Source organism: Vulpes vulpes, chromosome 7 (genome assembly GCF_048418805.1).
Source record: "Vulpes vulpes isolate BD-2025 chromosome 7, VulVul3, whole genome shotgun sequence".
NCBI classification, from domain to species: Eukaryota; Metazoa; Chordata; class Mammalia; order Carnivora; family Canidae; genus Vulpes; species Vulpes vulpes.
This window is the reverse complement of record NC_132786.1, coordinates 15,748,367-15,773,236: the sequence shown is the minus strand read 5'-3', so window position 1 is coordinate 15,773,236 and position 24,870 is coordinate 15,748,367. Positions and strand designations below refer to the sequence as shown.

The window sequence follows — 24,870 nt, the reverse complement described above, 5'->3', positions numbered from 1 at the left end:
TGGTTTTCAGTTTTGAATGATTCTTGGCACTGTTTTGATCCTGGGTTATTCTAACCTTATAAGATAAATTGGGAAAATTCCTTTTTTCCTGATACTTTGGGAAAATGGAAATGTCATAGATAATACCTGCACTCTGAATGTTTGCTGGAGTTCTTTTGGTAAATCATACTAACTCGGGGACTTTCCAGAAGGTAGACATTTTTACATGCTTTTTACTCTCTCAACTCCACCTCCCACCCCTGGCACTACTCGGTCTATGTACATTTTTCTCTTCTTTAGCCACTTTTGGTAATTTGTATTTTTTATATAGTCATCTATTTCATCTAGATTCTCCCATTTATGGTAAAATTTTATATAGTGCTCTCACAAATTTCAAATATCTTTTTTTTTTTACTATATTAATAGTCCTTTTCTTATTCAAGTTGCCATCATTTCTCTTTGACTGCAGTGCTTCCTGACTAGTCTCCCATATCCACTTTAACCACCCTCTATGTGTGTCTTTTATCATTTCCTGCTATACCTATCAATGGGCCAAAAGAGCTATAAGACCTTAAATGACAAGTGACATTCACCAGAGAAGGCTATTTAAGTAGTGAAACGTGTATAGTGTCTTCTTTGTCGGTCTGTTACTAATCTCAGCTGTGAGCTATGGGACAGTCATGTGCCATTCTTAGGTATGCAGGGTTGTCACCGTATGTACTGTCTCTATCTCTTCTCCATACCTGTATGTTTACACACACCTATCCTTCACAGTTCCCTGCTCTACCCAGCCTAGCTACATTTATCCTATACACTCTGTCTACATAGCTCACCTCTGTTACTGGGGAAGGTAATTCCTGTGTATGTTATCCTGGATTCCCAGCATTATAGGAACAGCTGCAGCACCTGATGACCAAATGGGGATCTATTAATGCTACAGGTTCAACTGTGTAGCCACCTTACACTAAACAAATCACTAAAGAAATTCCAATTCAGTTCTGCTCAGCCTCACCCCGAAGGGAGGTAGAAAAGTATACCAAGTTAATGTGCATTAGTCTTTACCCCTTTCAAATCTACCCCAAAATCTGTTAAGCATATACATCTGGAATTTCAAATCTCACCCTGCCCCCTTCACACATGGACATTTCTTCCTTTCCCTCTTAACCTCATTCATCATACATTTTCTGTTTATAGCTCTGGGACACCTTGACTCCTGACACACAAATCAGCTTTTTCCTGAGCTCTAACTAGAACTGTGTTTCTCATTTACTCTTGGGCAGTATCCATCCTTATCGACTGAAGTTAGGAGTTGAAGTATCACCAAAATAAAAGAAAAAGAAGAAAGAAGAGATTTTTGTTATTACAGCACAAATTATTTTTTTAATCCACAATAGAGGATTTATATTAATCAAAAATATGTGCTGCTTTTAGCAAACAAGGTTATGTATGAAGTCATCAGTTCTGTAAAAGGCACGGAAGAAAACAACTAGTTCAAAGAGAGCATTTTTCCCTCCTTTTTGGTATGCAATGTCACATACTTGAACAATTCGTATCAATTCAATTCAATGGTAGAATGTGGTGTAATACATGAGCATGACTAGTAGTCAGGAGACTTTGGGTCTACTCCCACGATTTATTAGAGTAGCTGTGTGACCTTGGGATAAATTGCTTAAAACTATAATCTGAGTCATTTGTCTGTAAATTTAATATGTTATTTATGTGACCTTTAAAATTCTGGACTTTCTGTGGAGAGTGAAACTTCCCTTAAGCCAGAGTCTTTAAAGGGGGGCTAGAGAGCTCCCAGATCAATCTCCTCCCAGCCCTACATCTATGAAGAAACAAATTCAAATCCCAAGTTGAAGCCTTCAGATTTGTTAAAATTAAATACATTCAAATATAATAAGAAAGTAACATGAATGCTAATGAATGAAAGTCAGGGGAAGACAAGAACAACACATTGAGGTTCTTGGGAATTTATAGATATTGAAATCATCAAATAGTATAAAATAATTATGGGTCAAGTGTTTTAAGAAATTAAAGATTCTACAAAAAAAAGAAATTAAAGATGGAATAATAAGTGGAAAAGGGTCAAAATGCAAATCTGATGAAAATACCAGGCACATTTGAAAAAAAATTTATAAATAACAGATAATTATTAAAGCTAATAGCTTAGTGGATGAGTTAAACAGTGGAATATATGCAGCTGAAGAGAGTTAAATCTGAAAGAAATACTCAGGCTATACCACATAGAGACAAGGCAGTAAATACAGAAGAGACGTTAAGCTATATGGAGGGCATAATGAATAATATATATAATTTGAGTTCCAGAAGGGGGAGATCGAAAAAAGGCAATATTTGAACATAGAAAGGCTAAGGTCTTCCCCAGACTGACAAAAGGACATGAATCCACAGATAGAGGAAACAAGAGTCCAAATAGATAAATAAAAGGAAAGTCACACCCAGATGTATGATAGTAAAACCGAAGAATAGCAAAAAAACAAAGAGCAGATCTTAAAAGTAGGCAGAGGGAAAAAAGGTAAATAATTTATAAAGGAGGGCAAGTAGGTATCAGTTTCTCAGTAGCAACAATGGAAACCAGAACACAGTGGAATATCTTCAGCGTTCTGAAGAGAAAATGATGGTCAAGCTAGATTCATGGATTTAACAAAACTATTTTTCAAGGACAAAGGCAGTAAAGACACTTTCAGATAAAGATAGATTGCATTTGCAACCAAGAAACCTTATTAAAGGTATTTTTAAAGAACGTTCTTTTTGACACTTGGGTGACACAGTTAAGTATCTGACTCTTGGTTTTGACTGAGATCATGATCTCAGGGTCCGGAGATCAGCTCCACGCTCAGCATGGGGTCTGCTTAAGGCTCTCTTTCCATATCCTTCTGCCCTTCCCCCCTGCTCTCTCTCAAATAATAAATCTTAAAAAAAAAAAAAAAAAAAAAAAAAAGAATGTACCTTAAAAAGAAAAATTGTTTTAGAAACAAGTTCAGGATAATACTCTTGGAAGAAAACATAGGGGTAAGTTTCTATGATCTTGGATTTGGGGATGGTTTCTTAGATACAGCACAAAGAGCACAAGCAACAAACAAAAATACTGGACTTCAAAATTGAAGATTTTTGTGCTTCAAAGGACGTGATCAAAAATTGAAAGAACCCCTCCCCCCCCAAAAAGGGAAAGAACCTACAGAATGGAAGCTATTATTTGTAAATCATATAAATCTTGTGTCTAATATTCAGAATTTAGAAATTATACAACTGAACAATGAAAAGACAACCCAGTTAAAAAATGGAGACAAAGAATTGAATAGACATTTCCCAAAGAAGATACACAAATGGCCAACAAACACGTGAAAAGATGTTCAACATCATTAGTCATTAGAGAAATGAAGATCAAAACTGCAGTGAGATGCCTACTTCGTGCTTAGTGGGATGGCTATAATTTTTTTAATAGAAAATAACAAGTGTTGGGGAGAAGGTAGAGAAATTAGAACCCTTGCACATTGCTTGTGAGAATTTTAAATGGTGCAGCTGCTATGGAAAAAATGTCGGTGGTTCCTTCAAAAGTTAAACATAGCATTACCATATGAAACAGCAAATTCACTTCTAGTTATATCCCACCCCCCAAATTGAAAACAAATATTCAAACAGATACTTGTACACAAATGTTCATAGTGCTACTATTCACAATAACCACATTATGCTGAGTGAAAGAAGCCAGGCACAGAAGGTCACATATAGTATGATTCCATTCGAAATATCCAGAATAGGCAGATCCAAAGAGACAGAAGATTACTGGTTGCCATTGGCTGGGGAGAGGAAGGAATGCAAAGTGACTGCTTAATTGGCATGGAGTTTCCTTTTGGGATAAAAATGTTCTGGAACCAGATAGAAGTGATGGTTGCACAACATCATATATGTACTGTCACCAAATTATATGCATTTAAATGGCTAACATTGTGAATTTTAGGTTATGAATTTTGCCACAATACAAAAAAGTTCAAGGGAGCCTGTGTAGCTCAGCCATTTAAGCATCCAGCTCTGGATTTCAGATCAGGTCATGATCTCAGAGTTGTGAGATCAAGCCCGGCATCAGGCTCCACATGGGGCATGGAGCATACTTAAGATTCTCTCTCTCTTCCTCTCCCTTTGCCCCTGCCCCCTATGCTGCCCACATTCATACACACACACTCTCCCTCTCCCCCTTCTCTAAGAAATAAAAAAAACTTTTTTCACAGATGCATAGAAATTAGCAAACATGTAGGCAAATCCAGACATTGTACAATATAAGTGATAATGTCTCATTTGTGTGGTTCTAATAATGAGCACTAAAGTAGTAGACAAGAAACATGTGAGTTGAGAAAAAAGTAATCAGAGCATTAAAGTCTTTACAAGACCCTGTGAGAGTCATTCACTCTCAAGTGCTTTTGACCGTGATTGACAGTAATGAATGTTCTATAGTCACCCAGTGTACACACATCTGTATCTGACTGAAACAAAAATTTCACAAAATAGTCCTTTCCTAACTATATATGTTGTACACTATTTTCTAATCTAGTTAATTTCATTTTTAAAAATGCTAATTGTGTCCCATTAAGTTGACTCCATCAACCACTAATGGATTGTAACATGCTACTTTAAAACACAACAAAACAAACTGGTATCAAGAGTATGATGGCACCCAAGTAACGATGTGGGCGAGAAAAAAAATAGAAAAAAGTCTTGAGTTGTTCATTATCTACTCTGATACTGGGTCGGGAAGCATAAGCAAGTGGTGAATTGGCAGTATTTTTCACAATCTTGAAGATGTCATCATGTTCCAATATGGTAATCTCCATGGGGCAAAAGTATATTTCTACTAATTTACTGGAAACATTTTGAACAATTCTGAATTTGTATAACATTCTGTAAATTGTCAAGGTAAAGTTCTCTGGAGTATTCAATATCGATGCAGCTAATAGAATTCTTTTTAAGATTTTATTTATTCATTCATGAGAGACAGAGCGAGAGAGAGAGGTAGAGACACAGGCAGAGGGAGAAGCAGGCTCCATGCAGGGATCCCAGCGTGGGACTCGATCCCAGGTCTCCAGGATCACGCCCTGGGCTGAAGGTGGTGCTAAACAGCTGAGCCACCCGGGCTGCCCAAGAATTTCATATTCATCTCGAATTCATATATGTAAGCAGAATGGTCCATCTCAATTTGAAAAAAATCAGAAGAGCTGAACTATGGTCTTACTCTTATTATCCTCTTGTTATTTTGGATAAGTGGCTTCATTTGCCCTGGTTTCCATTCCCTCATCTGCAAAATTAAAAGGAACTTTAAGTTTTTCCTAAAGGGAAATCTGTGATTCACTCTAACAAGTCTATACAAAACCTTGAGTGCTCTCTCTCTCTCTTTCTCTCTCTCTCTCTCTCTCTCTCTCTCTCTCTCTCTCACACACACACACACACACACACACACACACACACACAACTCTATTACATTAAGATGAAGGAAATTTGGGGCAGCCCCGCGTGGCTCAGCAGTTTAGCACCACCTTCGGCCCAGGGCCTGATCCTGGAGACCCGGGAAAGAGTCCCACATCTGTCTCCCTGCATGGAGCCTGCTTCTCCCTCTGCCTGTGTCTCTGCCTCTCTCTCTCTCATGAATAAACAAATAAAATCTTTAAAAAAAAAAAAAGATGAAGGAAATTTAACATCGACCCTTATGAAACATTCACAGCATTGGCATTAATCTATTTTAAAGTAGGAAGTGACTTTCATCACTGATGATTTATTGGGCATACTATATATTTTCAGACATGATTTTTTATAAGACATTGATGACTTTTTTAAAATTAGGTTTTGATTTGGTGTGGTGTATTTTAGTTACTGCAACTTCAGAAGCTTTGCCAGGTTAAGAAAGGGGATTATGCTGGTCTGAACCTGTACCAGTAAATATGTCCATATTCCATGGTAGCTAAATGTCTCCTGTTTAAATTCTTGTTCCAACTGCTGCAAATGCTGCAAAGTACCTTAAGGAACAATGTTTGGTAAGGTATGTTTACACAAGAGATACAAATGTCTGTTTTTCCACCATAGCTTTTTGTTCATGTTAGCTTATCATTGAAACCGTCCATGCTCTCAAGTGAGATGTGACTAAGAGATTTGGTATCTTTAGTCCACCATTGTCTGGAAGATTTGTACTAGATAAAAGAGTAGAAAAGACACTCTCCACTTCAGCCATCCTGCACTATTTTTAGGTGCCTAAAAGCCTTTTGATGGTCTTGCTTACTGGGTTTTTAACGTTGTGTGCATGCCTGTGTGTGTGTAGAATATTTCAAACGTAAACAGAATAGTGTAATGAGCCCCACTTACTCATCACTCAACTTCAAGTATGAATATCCTACCATTCTTTTTTTAATAAATTAATTTTTTATTGGTGTTCAATTTACCAACATACAGAATAACACCCAGTGCTCATCCCGTCAAGTGTCCTCCTCAGTGCCCGTCACCCACTCACCCCCAACCCCCACCCTCCTCCCTTTCCACCACCCCTAGCTCGTTTCCCAGAGTTAGGAGTCTTTATGTTCTGTCTCCCTTTCTGATAGTTCCCACACATTTCTTCTCCTTTCCCTTATATTCCCTTTCACTATTATTTATATTCCCCAAATGAATGAGAGCATACACTGTTTATCCTTCTCCGATTGACTTACTTCCCTCAGCATAATACCCTCCAGTTCCATCCACGTTGAAGCAAATGGTGGGTATTTGTCGTTTCTAATGGCTGAGGAATATTCCATTGTATACATAAACCACATCTTCTTTATCCATTCATCTTTCGATGGACACCGAGGCTCCTTCCACAGTTTGGCTATTGTGGAGATTGCTGCTAGAAACATCGGGGTGCAGGTGTCCCGGCGTTTCATTGCATCTGTATCTTTGGGGTAAATCCCCAACAGTACAATTGCTGGGTCATAGGGCAGATCTATTTTTAACTCTTTGAGGAACCTCCACACAGTTTTCCAGAGTGGCTGCACCAGTTCACATTCCCACCAACAGTGTAAGAGGGTTCCCTTTTCTCCACATCCTCTCCAACACTTGTGGTTTCCTGCCTTGTTAATGTTCCCCATTCTCACTGGTGTGAGGTGGTATCTCATTGTGGGTTTTTTTTAAATTTTTTTTTATTATTATTTATTTATGATAGTCACAGAGAGAGAGAGAGAGAGGCAGAGACACAGGCAGAGGGAGAAGCAGGCTCCATGCACCGGGAGCCCGACGTGGGATTCGATCCGGGGTCTCCAGGATCGCGCCCTGGGCCAAAGGCAGGCGCCGAACCGCTGCACCACCCAGGGATCCCTCTCATTGTGGTTTTGATTTGTATTTCCCTGATGGCAAGTGATGCGGAGCATTTTCTCATGTGCATGTTGGCCATGTCCGTGTCTTCCTCTGTGAGATTTCTCTTCATGTCTTTGCCCATTTCATGAATGGATTGTTTGTTTCTTTGGTGTTGAGTTTAATAAGTTCTTTATAGATCTTGGAAACTAGCCCTTTATCTGATACGTCCTTTGCAAATATCCTCTCCCATTCTGTAGGTTGTCTTTGAGTTTTGTTGACTGTATCCTTTGCTGTGCAAAAGCTTCTTATCTTGATGAAGTCCCAAGAGTTCATTTTTGCTTTTGTTTCTTTTGCCTTCGTGGATGTATCTTGCAAGAAGTTACTGTGGCCAAGTTCAAAAAGGGTGTTGCCTGTGTTCTCCTCTAGGATTTTGATGGAATCTTGTCTCACATTTAGATCTTTCATCCATTTTGAGTTTATCTTTGTGTATGGTGAAAGAGAGTGGTCTAGTTTCATTCTTCTGCATGTGGATGTCCAATTTTCCCAGCACCATTTATTGAAGAAGCCGTCTTCCAATGGATAGTCTTTCCTCCTTTATCGAATATTAGTATCCTATCATTCTTGTTTTATTTATACCACCCATTCCCCAGCCCCTCCGTTTGATTATTACTATTTTTTAGAGTTTTTATGGTAAAATTTACATACACTGAAATGCACAATTAATTGAACAGTTTTGACAACTAGATACACCTGTGTAACCTGTGCCCTTACCAGAGTTCCATCTCTTGAAAGAATCTTCCTCTGTCCCCAGGTAACTCCTCAAGTCCCCCAAAAGCATCCAGTGGTTTTTCTCACCTTAGGTGAGTTTTGCTTATTCTAGAACTTCATATAAGTGGAAACATACAATATTTCTAAACCCTTTTGTGTCTGGCTTTCTTTTCTCTTGCGAGATTCAGTCATTTCATTGCAGGGATCAGTACACTAATGCATCCTTTTTATTACTGAGTGGTAAAATAATACCACAACTTGTTTGCCCATCCTCACGTTGATGGACATTTGGGTTGTTTTCAGTTTGGGGCTATTTTGAGTAAAACTGCTATGAGCATTCTTTATATCCTTTTGTGAGGGATATATTCCCACTTATCTTGGACAGTGACCTAGATCTACAGCTGCTGGACTATAAGGTAGGTATATGTTTAACTTTATAAGAGGCTACCCCACCCTGTACCACACTTTTACACTCCCATCAGCAGTATATATGAGTTCTAATGGCTCTGCCTCCTCATCAACACTTGGGATTTGTCAGTCTTAAATTTTAGCTACTCAGGCAGCCGGGTGGCTCAGTGGTTTAGCACTGCCTTTAGCCCAGGGTCGAGTCCCGCGTCGGGCTCCCTGCATGGAGCCTGCTTCTCCCTCTACTTGTGTCTCTGCCTCTCTTTCTCTCTCTCTCTCTCTCTCTCTCACTCATGAATAAACAAAATCTAAAAAAAAATTTTTTAGCTACTCTAGTGGATGTAAAGTAGTATCTCAATTTAGTGTTAATTTGCATTTCTGTAATGACTAAAGATATTGAGCGTGTTTTCATGAGCTTATCCCTTTGGTCTAATGTATTTTTCACACGTGGTTCCCTTGTCCAGAACACTTACTATCTACCACCCTTTTTTAGTTAGCTACTTACACCTTATCTAGTCCTCACCTTATTGAAAGGAATCCTTCCTCCCAAAAAGTTAGGAGTTGAGGAAATCAGCCTGAAAGCTCTATCAGAAACAGTTTTCCAGAATCAGCATCAGCCACTGTCTTTTCGCAGTGCCCTTGAACCTTAAGGCAGGGAAAACTCTTTTCCTTTACCCTCCTCCAATTCCCAAATTTGGAAATACAAACAGCCCAAGTCGTATTTGCTCATTCATTTTGATGTTACCGGGTACAGGGTACAGGAGCTCGTAGGGCTGGGACTCCTGTGGAGACAGGGGCATACCATAAAATCTAAAAGGGAGTACCACGTAGAAATCTTCTTGAAGAACAGTAAGCACCTCAGCTTCAGTATTTCCCTTTGAAGGGATAATCCTGTGGCTTTCAAGCCTGTAGAGAAATAGGGTGATTACAGTTTACAGCATGAGAAAGAAATACTTCTGGACACCTGGGTGGCTCCGTGGTTGAGCTTCTGCCTTTGGCTCAGGTGGTGGTCCTGGGATCGAGTCCCACAGCGGGCTCTCTGAAGGGAGCCTGCTTCTCCCTCTGCCTATGTTTCTGTGTCTCTCATGAATAAATAAATAAAATATGAACATATAAACATAAACATAATAAAACAATAAAATGTAAACAACCTAATAATATATAGAAGTATATAATTTCTTTGGAATATAGACTCTTAAGTTACCATTGACTAGAAAAGCATCGCATTCTCTTTCTGTGTTCTGTAAAGCTTCTTCCTTGACCTGCTCCCAATGTCTGCTGAGAAGATAAGCAAAAAATGTTCGCAGGCTTCCCTTAGTCTGACCTCCAGGGATTGCCTGGGGATCGAGGAGGATCCTGTGTGGGAAGAGAGTAGGACTGCTATCCGAAGGGTTACAGTTTATGCTTCTCCTATCTTTCCACCCTGGGTTGCTGGCCTTTTGGTTTCCTCCCATTAAAAAGAAGCTTTAGTAGTGTGTTTATAAACAGTTATGCCTCTGAGTAGGTGCTTTTGGCACACCATTTATATCCCCTGGTCACTCAGCATCCCTATGCATGCTGATAGTTTTCTGCTGCCAATACCTGCATCCCTTAGCTCTCCCCACAGGAGCATTCTTGGTGCCCGGCGGGCTGGAAGTGCCAGGGAGCTGACATCCCGGGAACAGCCTCAAACTCTTGACAGGTGGGAGCTAGTGGCTAAGCCCTCCATCTTTCTTATCCTTTGGGTGAGACAACTCTCGGGTCTGCTCTACACCACTTCCCTGAGTAGCACAGTGGAAATGATCCCAAGTTCCCCACAGCTATAACATACTCATAAATTCATCTACTGGCTTCCTTCCCTTCCCTGGCTCACTATCCCCTCCCCCACCAACATTTCCTGAGATAGTCTTCCAAATAAACTCCTAGCCTTGGTCCTAGTCTCAGGGCCTGTTCTGGAGAAACCCAATGTAGGCTAGCTTAATAATACCAAGCAAACTCACTAATAAAATATTGGTATAAAGATATTGTTAGTAAATCTTCTAATACTTTAAATGGTTCAGATCCAGCTTTCCTAAAGACCTAGAATTCATTTTGTTAAATTTACCTAGCATTATCCCCAAAATGTTATTGTTTGAGAATTCTTATGAGGTAAAGATCTAGTTTAAGGAGTAATCTCAAAACCAGGGATGTGTGTCTCACATATTTGAGTTTAGATGAAGAGTCAGCGAATCAATTTTTCAAAGCCAATTGGTAATAATGTATACTATTGTTTCCTAGCATATTAAGATACTTCTGTGTATAATAAAAAATATCCTCAACATGTTGATATTTTGGTTTTACTCTCTTTAGCCCATTTTTTGGAAACAAAAATGGGAAGGAAGTGTAATTTTGCTGAAGAAAGATCGCTGATGTATAGGTGTATAGGTGTGCATGTATATGAACCCAGGAGTCCTCAGCATCCCTTGCCCCCCACATACCCAACTAAAATATTTTGGCAAGCTTGGGCTTATGGATGTGTCATGAGTTAAGTTCAGTAAATAACTCCACATAACATTTTTATAGGTCAAGAAAACACAAGAGTAGCACAAAATTGAAACTGTGTCAGGGATTCATGGCACAAGGTATTAGATATCTTCTGGCACCAAATATGCTTTGCTTCACTATCCATTAAAATATTTCATCTTAAATCCCAGTTCCAAATCCATAAATTCAGGCTTAAGCTTAGTGCCATATCCCCTCCTCAAAATAATTAACTTCCAGATGCTTTAATATTAATTTCACTGATGCCTTCTAGTGCCATATGCTTATCTCAAGATGCCTTTAGAGAAATTCTTGATGTCTGTTTTTGTGCCAGTACCACACCGTCTTGATGGTCACAGCTTCGTGGCACACCCTGAAATCGGGCATTGTGCTTCCCCCCCGCAGTGGGTTTCTTGGCTACTATTCCCGTGGCCATTCGGGGTCTTTTCTGATTCCACACCAGTCTTCAGATGATTTGTTCCAGCTCTCTGAAGAGAGTCCGTGGTATTTCTGATAGGGATTGCATTAGTTGTGTAAATTGCCCTGGGTCACGTTGACATTTTCCCCAATATTAATTCTTCCAATCCAGGAGCATGGAACCTTTTTCCATCTCTTTGTGTCTTCCTCAGTTTCTTTCAGACGTGTTCTGCAGTGTTTCGGGTAGAGATCCTTTACTCCTTTGGTTAGGTTTCTTCCTAGGTAGCTCATGCTTTTTTTGGGTGCTGCAATTGTATAAATGGGATTGACCCCTTCCTCGATGTCCCTTTCCTCGGTCTCATTGTTCGTGTATAGAAAGGCTACTGGTTTCTGGGCCCCGAGTTTGTATCCTGCCACACTGCCGAACTTGCTGTAGGAGTTCCAGCAATCTTGGGGTGGAGTCTTTTGGGTTTTCTAGGTGCGGTATCATGTCATCGTCGAAGAGGGAGAGTTTGACTTCTTCTTCACTGGTGTGAATGCCTTTTATTTCTTTTCGTTGCCTGATTGCTGAGGCCATGACGTCTCGTACTATGTTGAGAATAGCAGACTGTCTCGTTATCTCAGTGGCTTCCACAAAGGTGCCGGCAGTCAAGAACCAAGCAAGGCACATTCTGTGTATGCCTTCATGAACTGATGTCCTAGGACCCAGTATCCCTCCCACATATACCGTGGCCCTATTAAACCCTTGGATCTTCAAATTGGCCCTGGATGGAAAAGAGGATGAATAATGTATTGATGGATTTAAAATCCAAAATGATGACCAAAACCAAAATGGAAACAAAACACACCTTAAAGTAAGTAAGAATATGAATAGATTGTTTTCTGCCATCGGGAAGATAAAAAGTTACTTTAAAAAAATTATAGTCTACATACTACTTGGGGTTATAATAAAGGATTAACTCAGTGATTGAGGGTTACTCAAATCTGCACATTCCAAAGAAAGAACTGGTCCTTGATGGCTCTTGGGAGATGCTCTTTGAACCTTTATCCTACCTGATAAGAGGGTTGCTGTATGCCAGAGGCTTTTGCCTTACTCTTATCAGTTTGATCATAGTTTATACTAACAATATGACTTATGGCTCACGCTGTTTTTTTTATACTCGAGGCTCTGGGCCACAGTATGAGTTTGACCCCTGGGAAGACAGGAGTCTGAGTAGCTACGGTCAGTTACCTGGGCACCCGATGCCAGTGTGACTGACCTCCAGTTAAAATCCTGGATACCAAGGCTTAGGTGAATTTCCCCACTGGCAACACTTTACACATGGTGTTACACATTGTTGCTAGAGAATGAAGCCTGTTGGTGAGACTCCACTGGCAGAGGACACTGGAAGCTCACTCCTGGTTTCTCCTGGGGTTTGCCTATGTGACTTTTTCCTTTACTAATTTCAATCTATATCCTTTTGCCCTAATGATTTGTAACTGGGATATAGATACTTTTTCTGATTCTTATGTATCCTTCTAGCGAATTGTTGAAACTGAGGCTGGTCTTGGGGGCAGCCAACACAAAGGGCATGCCATTCCTCCTACTGGATTGTAATTCCTTGAGGTTAAGAACCATCTCCTCTCTTCTGTGTTTCTTTAATATCTCACAAATCACATGGAAGCAAAAAAATCTAGAGCTTGGTTCCTCCTGTTTTATTCCTTCCACCCTTTGTTTCAGTCCAAGTCTTTGCCTCAATTTTTTCTTTGCTCAATGGTTTTGTTGGCTTGTTTGTTTTTTGCCTCGTGTGAAGCAAGAAGCTTCTGCTGAAGAGGAGGGCCGGGGAGAGATAATTGCAGTGATTTCCCTTTCCCATTACTTCCCCTCTATAGTCATTTTTTTTCTTCTAGGTAAACATTGTTTTTAGAACATGAAGTATGGAGGAAAAGGAGTCTCAAAAGGGCTGGGGTCTGACAGGAGAAGGGGTGTATCTATTCCCTGGTATGAAGGACAAGAGTAATGAGGTGAGATGTAAACTGAGTATTGACTCACTACGCTTTATGAAAAGAAATGTTTACAGACAGCTGGAGCAAGTCGGCTTACATGCTGGGAGCAATACCTGTGCAGACCATTCTGGAAATATCTAAGGGCAGAGAGAAGCCCCACATTTTAATATTTGTCCTGCTCTGTGGAAGCAGTTTTACTGGAGTTTATTATGAGATTAGGAACTGCAGAGGGGAAAAAGAAGAAAGAAGCAATGGAAATCTCATAGATCAAGAGCAAGTCAATCAGATGACCAAGATAAAAAAAAAAAAAAAAAGACTGTGAGAACAAGGAAGATAATAAGGAACAAATGAAAGAAAACAAATGGAATAAAGAGAAAAAGGAATAACACTTGCAGATAACAAGAGAACAAAACGTGGAGTTGCTAGCAGCTGGAAGAATGAGGAGATTCATGACACTCTGTAGGGAAGGGGCAAATAGGTGAGAAACAAGTGCGTGGACCAAAGTGAGGGTTTGAAAGGACTCTGAAAATTATGATGTGATTTATTCTGAGAAATAACTTATAAAAAATTTATCCTAGCACAACTCAACATCAAACAGAGCCAGAGCAGACGCCATTTCTACTTTCCAAGAAATATTTCACTTGATAGAATTCATTGTATACATTTGGACTTTTGAAAAGTATCATTCTTTTGAGGTTTTTTCCCTAAAATTTACTCTATATGAAACAAATCTTCATTTGTTACATAGCTTTTGTTTTCTTTTATGATGGTGATACACATCAAGGATTACTTTTAGCTATGCCTGCTTGTCTGTTCTATAACGTGTTCTTAATTTAGCCTAAAGATGGCTGACATAACCTCCCCAAGCCCCACATGTAGAATTTATTGCTACTGGGGAGCATATTTTCAGAATCCATGTAAACATATTCTACACATACACAATAACACATACATAATTTGACATAACTAGAGTCATAAGAAAAATGATTTTAGGATTTGTTTTAAATCAATGCTATGGACTGAATTGTGTCCTTTAAATTCACATGTTGAAACCCTAATCCCATATGTGACTGTTTTTGGAGATAGGGTCCTTAGGAGTCAATTAAGATTAAATGAGGTCAGGGATGCCTGGGTGGCTCAGTGGTTGAGCATCTGCCTTTGGCTCAGGGTGTGATCCTGAAGTCCCTAGATTGAGTGCTACATCGGGCTCCCCACAAGGAGCCTGCTTCTCCCTCTGCCTATTTTTCTGCCTCTCTCTCTCTGTCTCTCATGAATAAATAAATAAAACATTTTTTTAAAAAAAGATTAAATAAGGTCGTATGAGTAGAGACCTAGTCTGATAAAACTGGTGTCCTTATAAAAGTAGGAAGAGACCAGAGTGCATTCTTTCCCCCTCCTCTTCCCCAAGCACATGCAACATGGAAAAACCATGTGAAGACCTAGCAAGATGGCCATCTGCAAGCCAGGAAGAGAGCTCTTATCAGAAACTGAATTGGCTAAAACCTTGATCTTAGACTTCCTAGCCTCTTGAACTGTGAGAAATAAGCTTCTGTTATTTAAATCCTCCTGTTGGTAGTATTTTATTACAGTGGGTCAAGAAGCCTAAAAAACCCCAACAATATAGGTAGACACCTGTAGATTTATCAAATCACTTCAAATGATTACTTATAATTCCCTTATACAAATTTATAATTACAAAACTATATTGACCAACATATAAACCTGTATTAATTAGCTTATGGGCTAAGCTGGTATGACAATTCCAGCCCTTCAAACAATATCAAGTTTATTTTTCTTTTATGTAATATGCCCTAGTGTGTGTCTACAGCTCTGCTTCTCAATCATTCAAGGCAACATTCCCTTCTAGCTTATTACTCTGTCATCCCTTAAATTGTTGTCTTTGTCGACATGGCCCAACCGGGCCCACAAACACTATGTTTTCACTGAGAAGAGAGAGGAACTGATGATTTCCATCAAGTAACAAAAGTTAGGCATTTGCTTCCACTCACATTATGTTGTCACGGAGCCACACCTAGCTTCAAGGTAAGCTGGGAAATGTCTTCTTCAGTGGAGTAGTCATACATCCTAAAACTTGGCAGAAGTAGACATTCTATTAGTAAAGGAATAAGGGAAAATTGAATCGGGTAGATGGGGGCAGAAATTTGTAATCTGACATATGACTATTTTTCAGCATTTCACTTATCTCTGTGAACTTACACTGAATTCCTAGAAGTGAAATCTCTAGAACAAAGGTTGCACAATTAATATTTTTATATTTATTGCCATACAACCTTCAGAGATAATTTATATTACAATCCCACCAATGTTGTATGTGAATACCAATTTCCCCACCTCTTTGCCATTATTCTAATTAATCTTTGCTAACCTGAATGTCTTAAAAAAGGTAACTCAATATTGATTTTATTTTCATTTCTTTAATTAATGCTGAGACAGAACATATCTTCATATATATGGGGGGCATTTGTATCTTTTTCATTTGTGATTACCTAATCACGGCTTTTGCCTATTTTTCCTTTGAATGCTCATCTTTTTTCTTATTGATTTGAAAGGGATTGTTGTTTTTCTTTTCTTTTTTTTTTTAATTTTTTTTTTTTTTTTTATGATAGTCACACAGAGAGAGAGAGAGAGAGGCAGAGACACAGGCAGAGGGAGAAGCAGGCTCCATGCACCGGGAGCCCGATGTGGGATTCGATCCCGGGTCTCCAGGATCGCGCCCTGGGCCAAAGACAAGCGCCAAACCGCTGCGCCACCCAGGGATCCCGATTGTTGTTTTTCTTATACCATATATTGCTAAGAGGTTTTTCCTACGTGTCATTGGTCTTTTAATCTTGCACATTTCTTATTCCATTAGGCAAAATTGTTAACTTTTTAATGTAGTCAAATTTATCATTTTTTGGTTTTCTGGCTTTTGATATTGTGGCATATTCAGAAATGCCTTGCATACAGAGATTATACAAGTATGATCTTCTAAGCTATATATATATATTTTTAAGCTATATATTTTAATGGATAACACATCTGTATGGTGTAAAAATAAAAATAGAAAACTACACAGTGAAAAATCTTGCTGCTATTTATGGCCTCTTCGATCTCATTAACCTCATGACCCTCCTCCTCCTCTAGAAAATCCACTATAAACTCATGAAAGCAGAAAAGGAAAAAAAACATATTAGTATTACTTTGACCTCATGGACCCCCTGAGATAGCATTAGAAAACTTGAGGAGTTCCCAGACCACATTTGGAAAACCACTGAGCCAGCCCATGACTAGCAGGAAGAAGACTTCATGAAACCTCGCTGAACAGATTCATTTATTAAATAATTATGTACTTATTTAGTGACTTATAATTTTTACAACCCTTTCCATGTGACTGTCCATAGTATTATTTCTTTTTGAATTAAGCAATTATGGAGGTTTGGAATGAAGACTAATATACTCCCACATATACTCCCACCTGGCTCTAACACTCCTCCTCGTGGTCACCACGGTAGCAGTTTGTTGCATGTATATACTTTTTCTGTTCATGTGTATTCACATATACATGTATACTGGGGGTTTCGTGTGTCTTCATATATACATGTACATTGGGGGTTTCATGCATATTCATATATACATGAGTATTGGGGATTTCGGGTTTCTCACTCCCCTCCCTTACACAAACACACGTGAATAAGATTGTGCTGTATAGATTGTTTCTACAACTTGCTTTTTTTACTTTACAGTCTGAAGATCATTTCAAATTTTTACACATAAATGTACTTCATTCCTGATAACAACCACGTAATAGAGTAACAGCTCTGTGATGTGAACATTTGTTTTTTAGGGGGAGGAAGGAAAGGAAAACCAAATTTTTTCTTGTTTCCATATGGATGACCAGTGGTACCAACAACTTTCATTAAATGGTTCATCTATTTCTTCCTAATATGAAATGTTACCAGTAGCTGTTACCAGATTTCCATATATGCATGGATCTGCTTCAGATACTGTTTAATTAATCAATGCCTATGTCTCTCTGCCTCTCTGTGTGTGTGTGTGTGTCTCTCACGAATAAATAAATAAGATATTAAAAGAAAATTCTACTACCTTCAGAAGAATCTCAATCCTAATTCCTCCAAACATACTTTATTTAATCTTTTTTTTAAAGATTTTATTTATTCATGAGAGACACAGAGAGAAAGACGCAGAGACACAGAGAGAGAAGCAGGCTCCATGCAGGGAGCCTGATGTGGGACTCCTCCCTGGAACTCCAGGATCATGTTCTGGGTGTGAAGGCAGGCGCTAAACTGCGGAGCCAACCAGGCATCCCAGTAGTAGAATTTCTAGTCTGCTGGGAAGAATTCTATCCACAGAGAAGAAACAGGAATATAGGATATTGAGGAAGGAAAGCTGAATTCTACTCTGAACTGCAAATAATTAATATCTACACTTGGACTGGAGCTGGCTTGTTGTGTTATGTTGGTTCTTGGCTGGCAAAAACTGATTGCCAAGTTTTCAAGAATCTTGCAAGCTGGTTGTTAGACTATTAGTAGCTTAAAATTGGCCCTGGTGGGAGTATTTATACTATGGAAATCTATCAGATAGAAGCAAACGTCGCAATGGGCTTTTAATAGCAGGTAGAAGCAAACACTGAAATGGGCCTCTCTCCCCCTAGAGAGCTAGTTGTTAATCATCTACAGGCACATTACTGACTCTAGCTAAAAGAGATGGACTCAAACACATTCCTCATTTGCCTGGGACAGTCGCATTATACTGCAGTTTTCCTGATGTAGGTATTAATAGCTCCGCTTTCACTGCTGAAAGTGTCTACTTTGCACAATATATGTTTGGTTATTCTAGCTCAAGGGCACTCTTATGGAGCAGTAAACTGTCCTCTGGCTTGTGGTCAGGCTCAGGGACTCCTTAGTATAAGACCCCAGTTGAGATTTGGACCTACAGAGTTTGAGAAACATCACATTCAACTATCCTCTTGTTTAACATCTTTAATTCATTCTCCTAAATACAGTGCTAATTAAAAATCCATTTTCAAAAAAAATAATTTTCACTAATTTTAATGGGAAGAATTATGATGCCTTAAATCCCAGCCCAAGATCTTATATAATTTTTGCAGAAAAATATAACAACTAAATAATACAAATGTGTATAAGTAACAAGTGATAATTTGAAAATAAACAAACATGATTTGTATGTAAAACCTAATGTAATGAAGGTTAATTGTATTTGCCAAAAGATGAATTAAAGACCTGGTGGTGGGTGGAGGAGGAGGAAGGAGGGGAATCTAATGGACTTTCAGCCAGACATTCTGGGTCAGAGTGAGACACACTTGATAATTTTCTCTTTCTTGAAACTACAACCAGAAGCAGCTTCTTTTGTGGGCATGATCGATTTCCCAAAATATATGACGGATTCAGAATTTTTCTTTATCTTCTCATAATTTGCAAAAACTTTATATACAATATGATGAACTCTCCTTTTAAAACATTCAAAGTATCTTATTTTTTCTCCCTTTTCATTCTGTTTATCACACCCACCTTTTTTGAATAGCTAGGTTTCTCATTCTTCTCTTCTTTCTGTACCATTTCCTTTCCACCAATATTTGAGCTTTTGGAGGCTCATACTATTTTGTAACTTACAATGCTCTTAAAAATAAAATCATAATACAAAAAAAAAAAAAAACCCTTTAGGACAAAATGAAGGCTAACCATAAAATCACTTTAAACACACTGAAGAATTCGTCTCACTTAATGCATGTGAAAAACAGACACAGTACAAGTTAAACATAGCACACAGTTAGGATCTGTTCCACATGATACCCTTTACCTAGAAATTGTGTGAAGTGAATTGGCGAGTGGGTCTTTGTCTAAAATGATAATATCAAAATACGGCTGCTTATAGAATATTTGTTTAATGTTTTTGAGTGAAAATATGCTATACTGGAAAAATGACTTGTCAGAAAAGTGACATTATGGCTATCGTGGTGGAAAGTTGTATACTGAATTGACACTATGGGTCAAGAATGATAAATACAAAAAATTTAGCCTGATGTGTTAAAATTCCATCCTGAAATCATTAAGCATTTAGAAAAGTCTTATCAAATGTTCCAGCCAAGTCTTAGCTGCCATCATTGGGAATGGAAGGAAGTGTGCATGCCCACACTTGAAATGGAGCAAGAGGAGAGAAGAGGGGGCGGCTATGTAGAATACAAGGGAACAAAAAAAGAAAGGAATTGAAGGGAACTAGCCATCCTTAAAGCCTCTAAAAGAAGATGAACAAGTCAGATATAAAAGACTAAGAGTCAGATGGAATCAAACTTTTCAAAGGCCACATGGAAAGCTGGAAGACAGTGGTGAAGAGCCTTTAAAATCTGTATCTTTGGGATTTACCCCAAAGATACAGATGCAATGAAACGCCGGGACACCTGCTCCCCGATGTTTATAGCAGCAATGTCCACAATAGCCAAACTGTGGAAGGAGCCTCGGTGTCCATCGGAAGATGAATGGATAAAGAAGATGTGGTTTATGTATACAATGGAATATTACTCAGCCATTAGAAATGACAAATACCCACCATTTGCTTCAATGTGGATGGAACTGGAGGGTATTATGCTGAGTGAAATAAGTCAATCGGAGAAGTGCAAACATTATATGTTCTCATTCATTTGGGGAATATAAATAATAGTGAAAGGGAATAGAGGGGAAGGGAGAAGAAATGGGTAGGAAATATCAGAAAGGGAGACAGAACATGGAAGACTCCTAACTCTGGGAAACGAACTAGGGGGTGGTGGAAGGGGAGGAGGGCGGGGGCTGGGGGTGAATGGGTGACGGGCACTGAGGGGGGCACTTGACGGGATGAGCACTGGGTGTTATTCTGTGTGTTGGCAAATTGAACACCAATAAAAAAATAATTTTAAAAAATAATTATAAAGAAAAATTACTACCAATCCTGAAATTGTTTCTAGATTCACTTGATTTTTAAAAAGATAACATCAGGGTGCCTGGGTGGCTCAGCGGTTGAGCATCTGCCTTCAGCACAGGGCATGATCCCAGGGTCCCAGATCGAGTCCCACATTGGGCTCCCTGCATGGAGCCTCCTTCTCCCTCTGCCTCTGTCTCTGCCTCTTCTCTCTCTCTGTATCTCTCATGAATAAAGAAATAAATGAAATCCTTAAAAAAAAAAAAATCAGTCCATAGCTCTGTGGTTATATGTATTCCTAACCCCTCACAAGCCTGAAAAGTAATCTCATAGGAACACCGTCTCTGCCCTGTTTTAACGTTAGAATCATAGTAAAATGTTGCTTGTTACAGACTTTATGACAGGATGCCCTAAAAGGTTGTGAGGTCTTCCTGGAGTAGCCCTGGCCCTCTCATTCCTGCCTCTCAAGGAGAATTCATTCTCCTTTTCAGAACTTCAATGTCACTTATTTTGTATTATGATTGTCTCCTCATTATATTGTAAGGGTCAGAAGCTCAGCTTAATCATCTTACTACACCCACTTGCCTAGCATAGGACCTTGAACAGGGTAGCCATGAGTTGAATGCTTCTATTACCTGGAGTTATTTTTTATCTTTGGAAATCTGTTTAAAAACTTTTCCATTATTTCAGACTTCCTCCCCAACACTACTCCTATCTCAAGGTAAAAAGAGAAAAATTTCTCCTAAAACCATGATTTCCTACAATTTGTTGCATAGGAAAAAAAAATGTTGAAATCCTGAGGTCCGATCACACTTCATCCCCGATAATATTTTCCTTCTTTCATGTAAGTATCAATCATTAAGAGAAATAATTATTTATTACATTCAATTCATTATTCATTGCTCATAAATATTTGAATGGAAAAAAAAATATATTTGAATGGAATCACTCCAAATGAGATTTGGTAATAAAATATGCAATTTGAAGTCTTGCTTTCTATCAGAATAGTTGATTTCAGAACTTTTCAGAGCTTCAAGTGTACTCTTGTTCTAAACTGTACAATGAACAAATCCAGGTTGACCCTCATACTGGTGAGCATTTGTTCCTTAGAATTGGAAAAGTATATTCATTTAGCTTCTCTAGACTGCATGACCAGAAGGTGCTATCTGCCATTTCTTTTTATAAAAGCGTAGTACTATAAAAGTATGAGTTGCTGGTGAAAGTATAAATCAGTTCAATTTGAAATATGTAGCAAAAATCCTTTTGTTAAGTTATTCATTTATTTATTTACTTAAGTAATGTCTACATCCGATGTGGGACTCAAACTCATGGCCCTGAGGTTAAGAGTCACATACTTTTCTGACTGAGCTAGCCAGGCACCCCACAGCAAAAATTTTAATTGCATGTAGACATTTGACCTCAAAATTCTACTCTTAAAACTTATTTTATGGAAAAGTATGCACAAATTTAAATAATTGCATATGTACAGTTTTAAAAAAAAATCATAGCAGTAGTTATGATAGCCAAACAAGTAGAAATAACCCATAAACCAGTACTAAGTTTCCCTAAGTAAAATGTGTTGTGATCATGAAATAAAATGCTATGTAGCCTTTAAATATTCTCTTGTCAATAGGTGAAATACTAAGTTTCAAAAGACAAAAAGAGGAAGAAGGAAAGAAGTAAGGAAGGAAAGACCTGAAAGTCTATATACCAGAAGTTTATATTTCACTGTTTTTTTCCTGAGTGAGAGTGCAGGTGATTTTCATTTTCTTCTAGGTGTTTTTCTGCTTTTCTAAGACTCTAGACAATACTAGGCAACAGATTTTCTAAGTAAAAATGCAAAGCAACCCAGAGTATACCCTAATGTCAACTATGGACTTTGAATGATAATGCTGTGTCATTACAGGTTCATCAGTTGTAATAAATGTACCACTCCGGTAGGGAGTGGTGATAGTGGGGGAAGCCATATATGTGTGAGAGTAGGGAGTATATGGGAAATCTCTGTACATTCCACTCAATTTTGCTGTGAACCTAAGACTGCTCTAAAAATGGAAGTTTATTAAAATAAATATAAATAAATAAATAGGGAATAAAAGGGGAGGAAGTCAAAGCTTTAGTACTGGTGTTGGGTAAAGTAATAGATCCAGTAACTAATCTCCTGATTTTGTTAATCATCTCTATCCTGCTTGTCTCTTCTCTCTGAATTATATCTTCTTTAAAACATTGGAACTATGCATAGCTATAAGTTTACTTTCTATATGGTTCTTTAAATAGTTTATGAAACATTTTACTATTTAAGAGAAGTGAAAGTGTCTCAAAAAAAATTTTAGCACCCTTAAGGGTGCTTGCCCTTTGTCGACTTTTTTGAAAAAATCAAGTTGTAAACTTTTATCACAAATTAAAAATGAGGTTCTTAAAAATCTCAACTTGACCAGATATGAAACAATTTTAAAAACCTTTAAAGGTGTATTGAGAAAAAAACAGGCTTTTTTTTTTTTAAACACGTTTATCATTACCAAAAAGAGACGTCTTCAGGTAAAAATAATAAAAAACCCCATGCTGCATAGGTAATGCAGATAGTTCTGTTTATCTGGTCAATGGGCAAAAAGCAAGCACTTAAGGTCTTCAGCTCCAATCTTTTGTTCATTTCTTCCTGCTGGAATTTCATCTTCATTTCTCCATGGTGGATGACTGAGCCGGATGCTGGTAGAGACGGTAGCCGGCATTTACTCAGCCCGCCCGCTCAGCCTCGGCTCAGCCCCAATTCTCAGCTGGTGGATCGGCTGCTTTTGTGTCTTTGCCACTTTGTGGTTTAGGGTTTTCTGGGCGTCTGCGTCCCTAATTGAAGTTGAGGGTTGAGGTGGCTGCTGACCTTGGGTCTCCTCTCCTTGACTGTCCTTTCCATCCTCTCTAGGCTGTCTTCGGCGAGGAGGACCCCTGCGGACTCGTGGTCTATAACCTCGTCCACACTGCGTCTCACTGGGCTACCTTGTTCTCCTGCACCCCGGTTGTCAGCACCTTCCTCGCTTCTCCCTGCCCAGGAGGGTTGGAATACCGAGGTGGCCGCGGGGCCTCCGCTGCGCTACGGTGGGAACCGCCGCCTGGGGAGGGCCGGGGCTGCGGCCGGGCCTGCGGGAGCACGTTGGGTCGCTCCTCCTTCTCCCCTCCCTCACTATCCTGGTAATTCTGCTGGTGATTGCGGAGGACCCTGCGCCGCGGAGGGCGTCTATGACGGTTGCCGTCTGCTGCCTATTAACCGCCTCGGCCCGGAGCTCCCCCGGGCCTGTGCCAGCGGCTGCCTCCGCACCCTTTCTCCGTCAACATCCAAGTCCACAGTCTCTCCATCCCCGACACTGCGAAGGTACTTCCTGGGGTTCTTCTTCTTTATGGCCGTCTGGTGGACAGATACATCTTCCTTGGTGTCCTTCCTGTTGATGAAACCATATCCGTTTCTCACATTGACCCATTTAACTGTTCCCCAAACCTTCGCTGCGATGACCCTGTTGTCCCCGCTGGCAGGCGCCGCCGATGTGAGGCTGCCCGGGCTCCCTGCGCGGCTGCCCGTGGTGCAGGCCTTGGGGTCGTTGGCGCTGAGGGCGGGGGTGGGGGGGGTGGCGGCTGGGTCTCGGCCTCGCTGCTCCTGGTTGCGGTGACGATGACGGTGGCCGAGGCCGGCTGCGGCCGTGCGGCTCCTCCCGGGGTGTGATGGTCACTAGGCCGGCGGCCTGGGGGCTGCTTAGGGCCCTCCGCTCCCCCTACCGATCGAACTCAAGTGTCTCAAATTTGAGAAAAAGTTATTTAGAGTAGAACTTTGTTCTGATATGATCATTAAACCACCTGCTGGGAAATATCTAGGATTTCTTTTTTTTTTTAATCTAGGATTTCTAAGAATTTCTAAGCAATTTTCTGATAGACTTTGATTACCTTTTTAAACCAGGGCTCCTTGAGAAATGACTGATCTCGGATTAGGAGCGGGAGATGTATAAGCTGAAACTAGAACATCTTGTCCTAACCAGAAGGCAAAGAAACTGCGAAAGACTACTATAGTCACATCAAAAGGATACAGGAACCAACTTGAAGAGACTCCCATTGACCAAAGTGATAATTTGAACATTAAACAGAAGAATGATAACCACAATGAATCGTTTAATTCATTGTTTATGTTTATATGTATAGATGTATATGTTTATATCACCATGTGTGAAAGTTCAAGTATTCGCATGTAGTTAACAATAAATCACTGATCATCTTTGGAGCATGCCAGAGGACCAAACCATTTGCCCACTAACATAAGTTATCCCACCTCTCCATAAAAACTGTGCCTTCTCCTACATGTAAATCATGCAGGAAAATTCTTCCTTATGGAAGAATTCTACATTATAAATATAGAGGAATTAATGCAATAACAACATCACCACACATCCCTTAATGAAATAATAAATCTAGGAAACGATCATCAATGGCTGTGAAAATCACTAGGTGGGAAACTATATAATGAAAATATCAGGCCAACAGCAACAGAAACCAAAGATCAATCTTAACATCATGAAAGAGAGA

General features: G+C 39.4%; 1 protein-coding gene across 1 annotated transcript in view; it reads left to right on the top strand.

Moving 5' to 3' along the window:
* Positions 1-24,451, top strand: part of LOC112911681 (uncharacterized) — a 95,652-nt gene extending 71,201 nt beyond the window's left edge. The window contains exon 9 of the mRNA XM_072762679.1: positions 23,228-24,451. Within this exon, the coding sequence (XP_072618780.1) occupies positions 23,228-23,966 (739 nt within the window). The 3' untranslated portion in view covers positions 23,967-24,451. The remainder of the gene's footprint in view (positions 1-23,227) is intronic.
* The last annotated feature ends 419 nt before the right edge of the window (positions 24,452-24,870 follow it).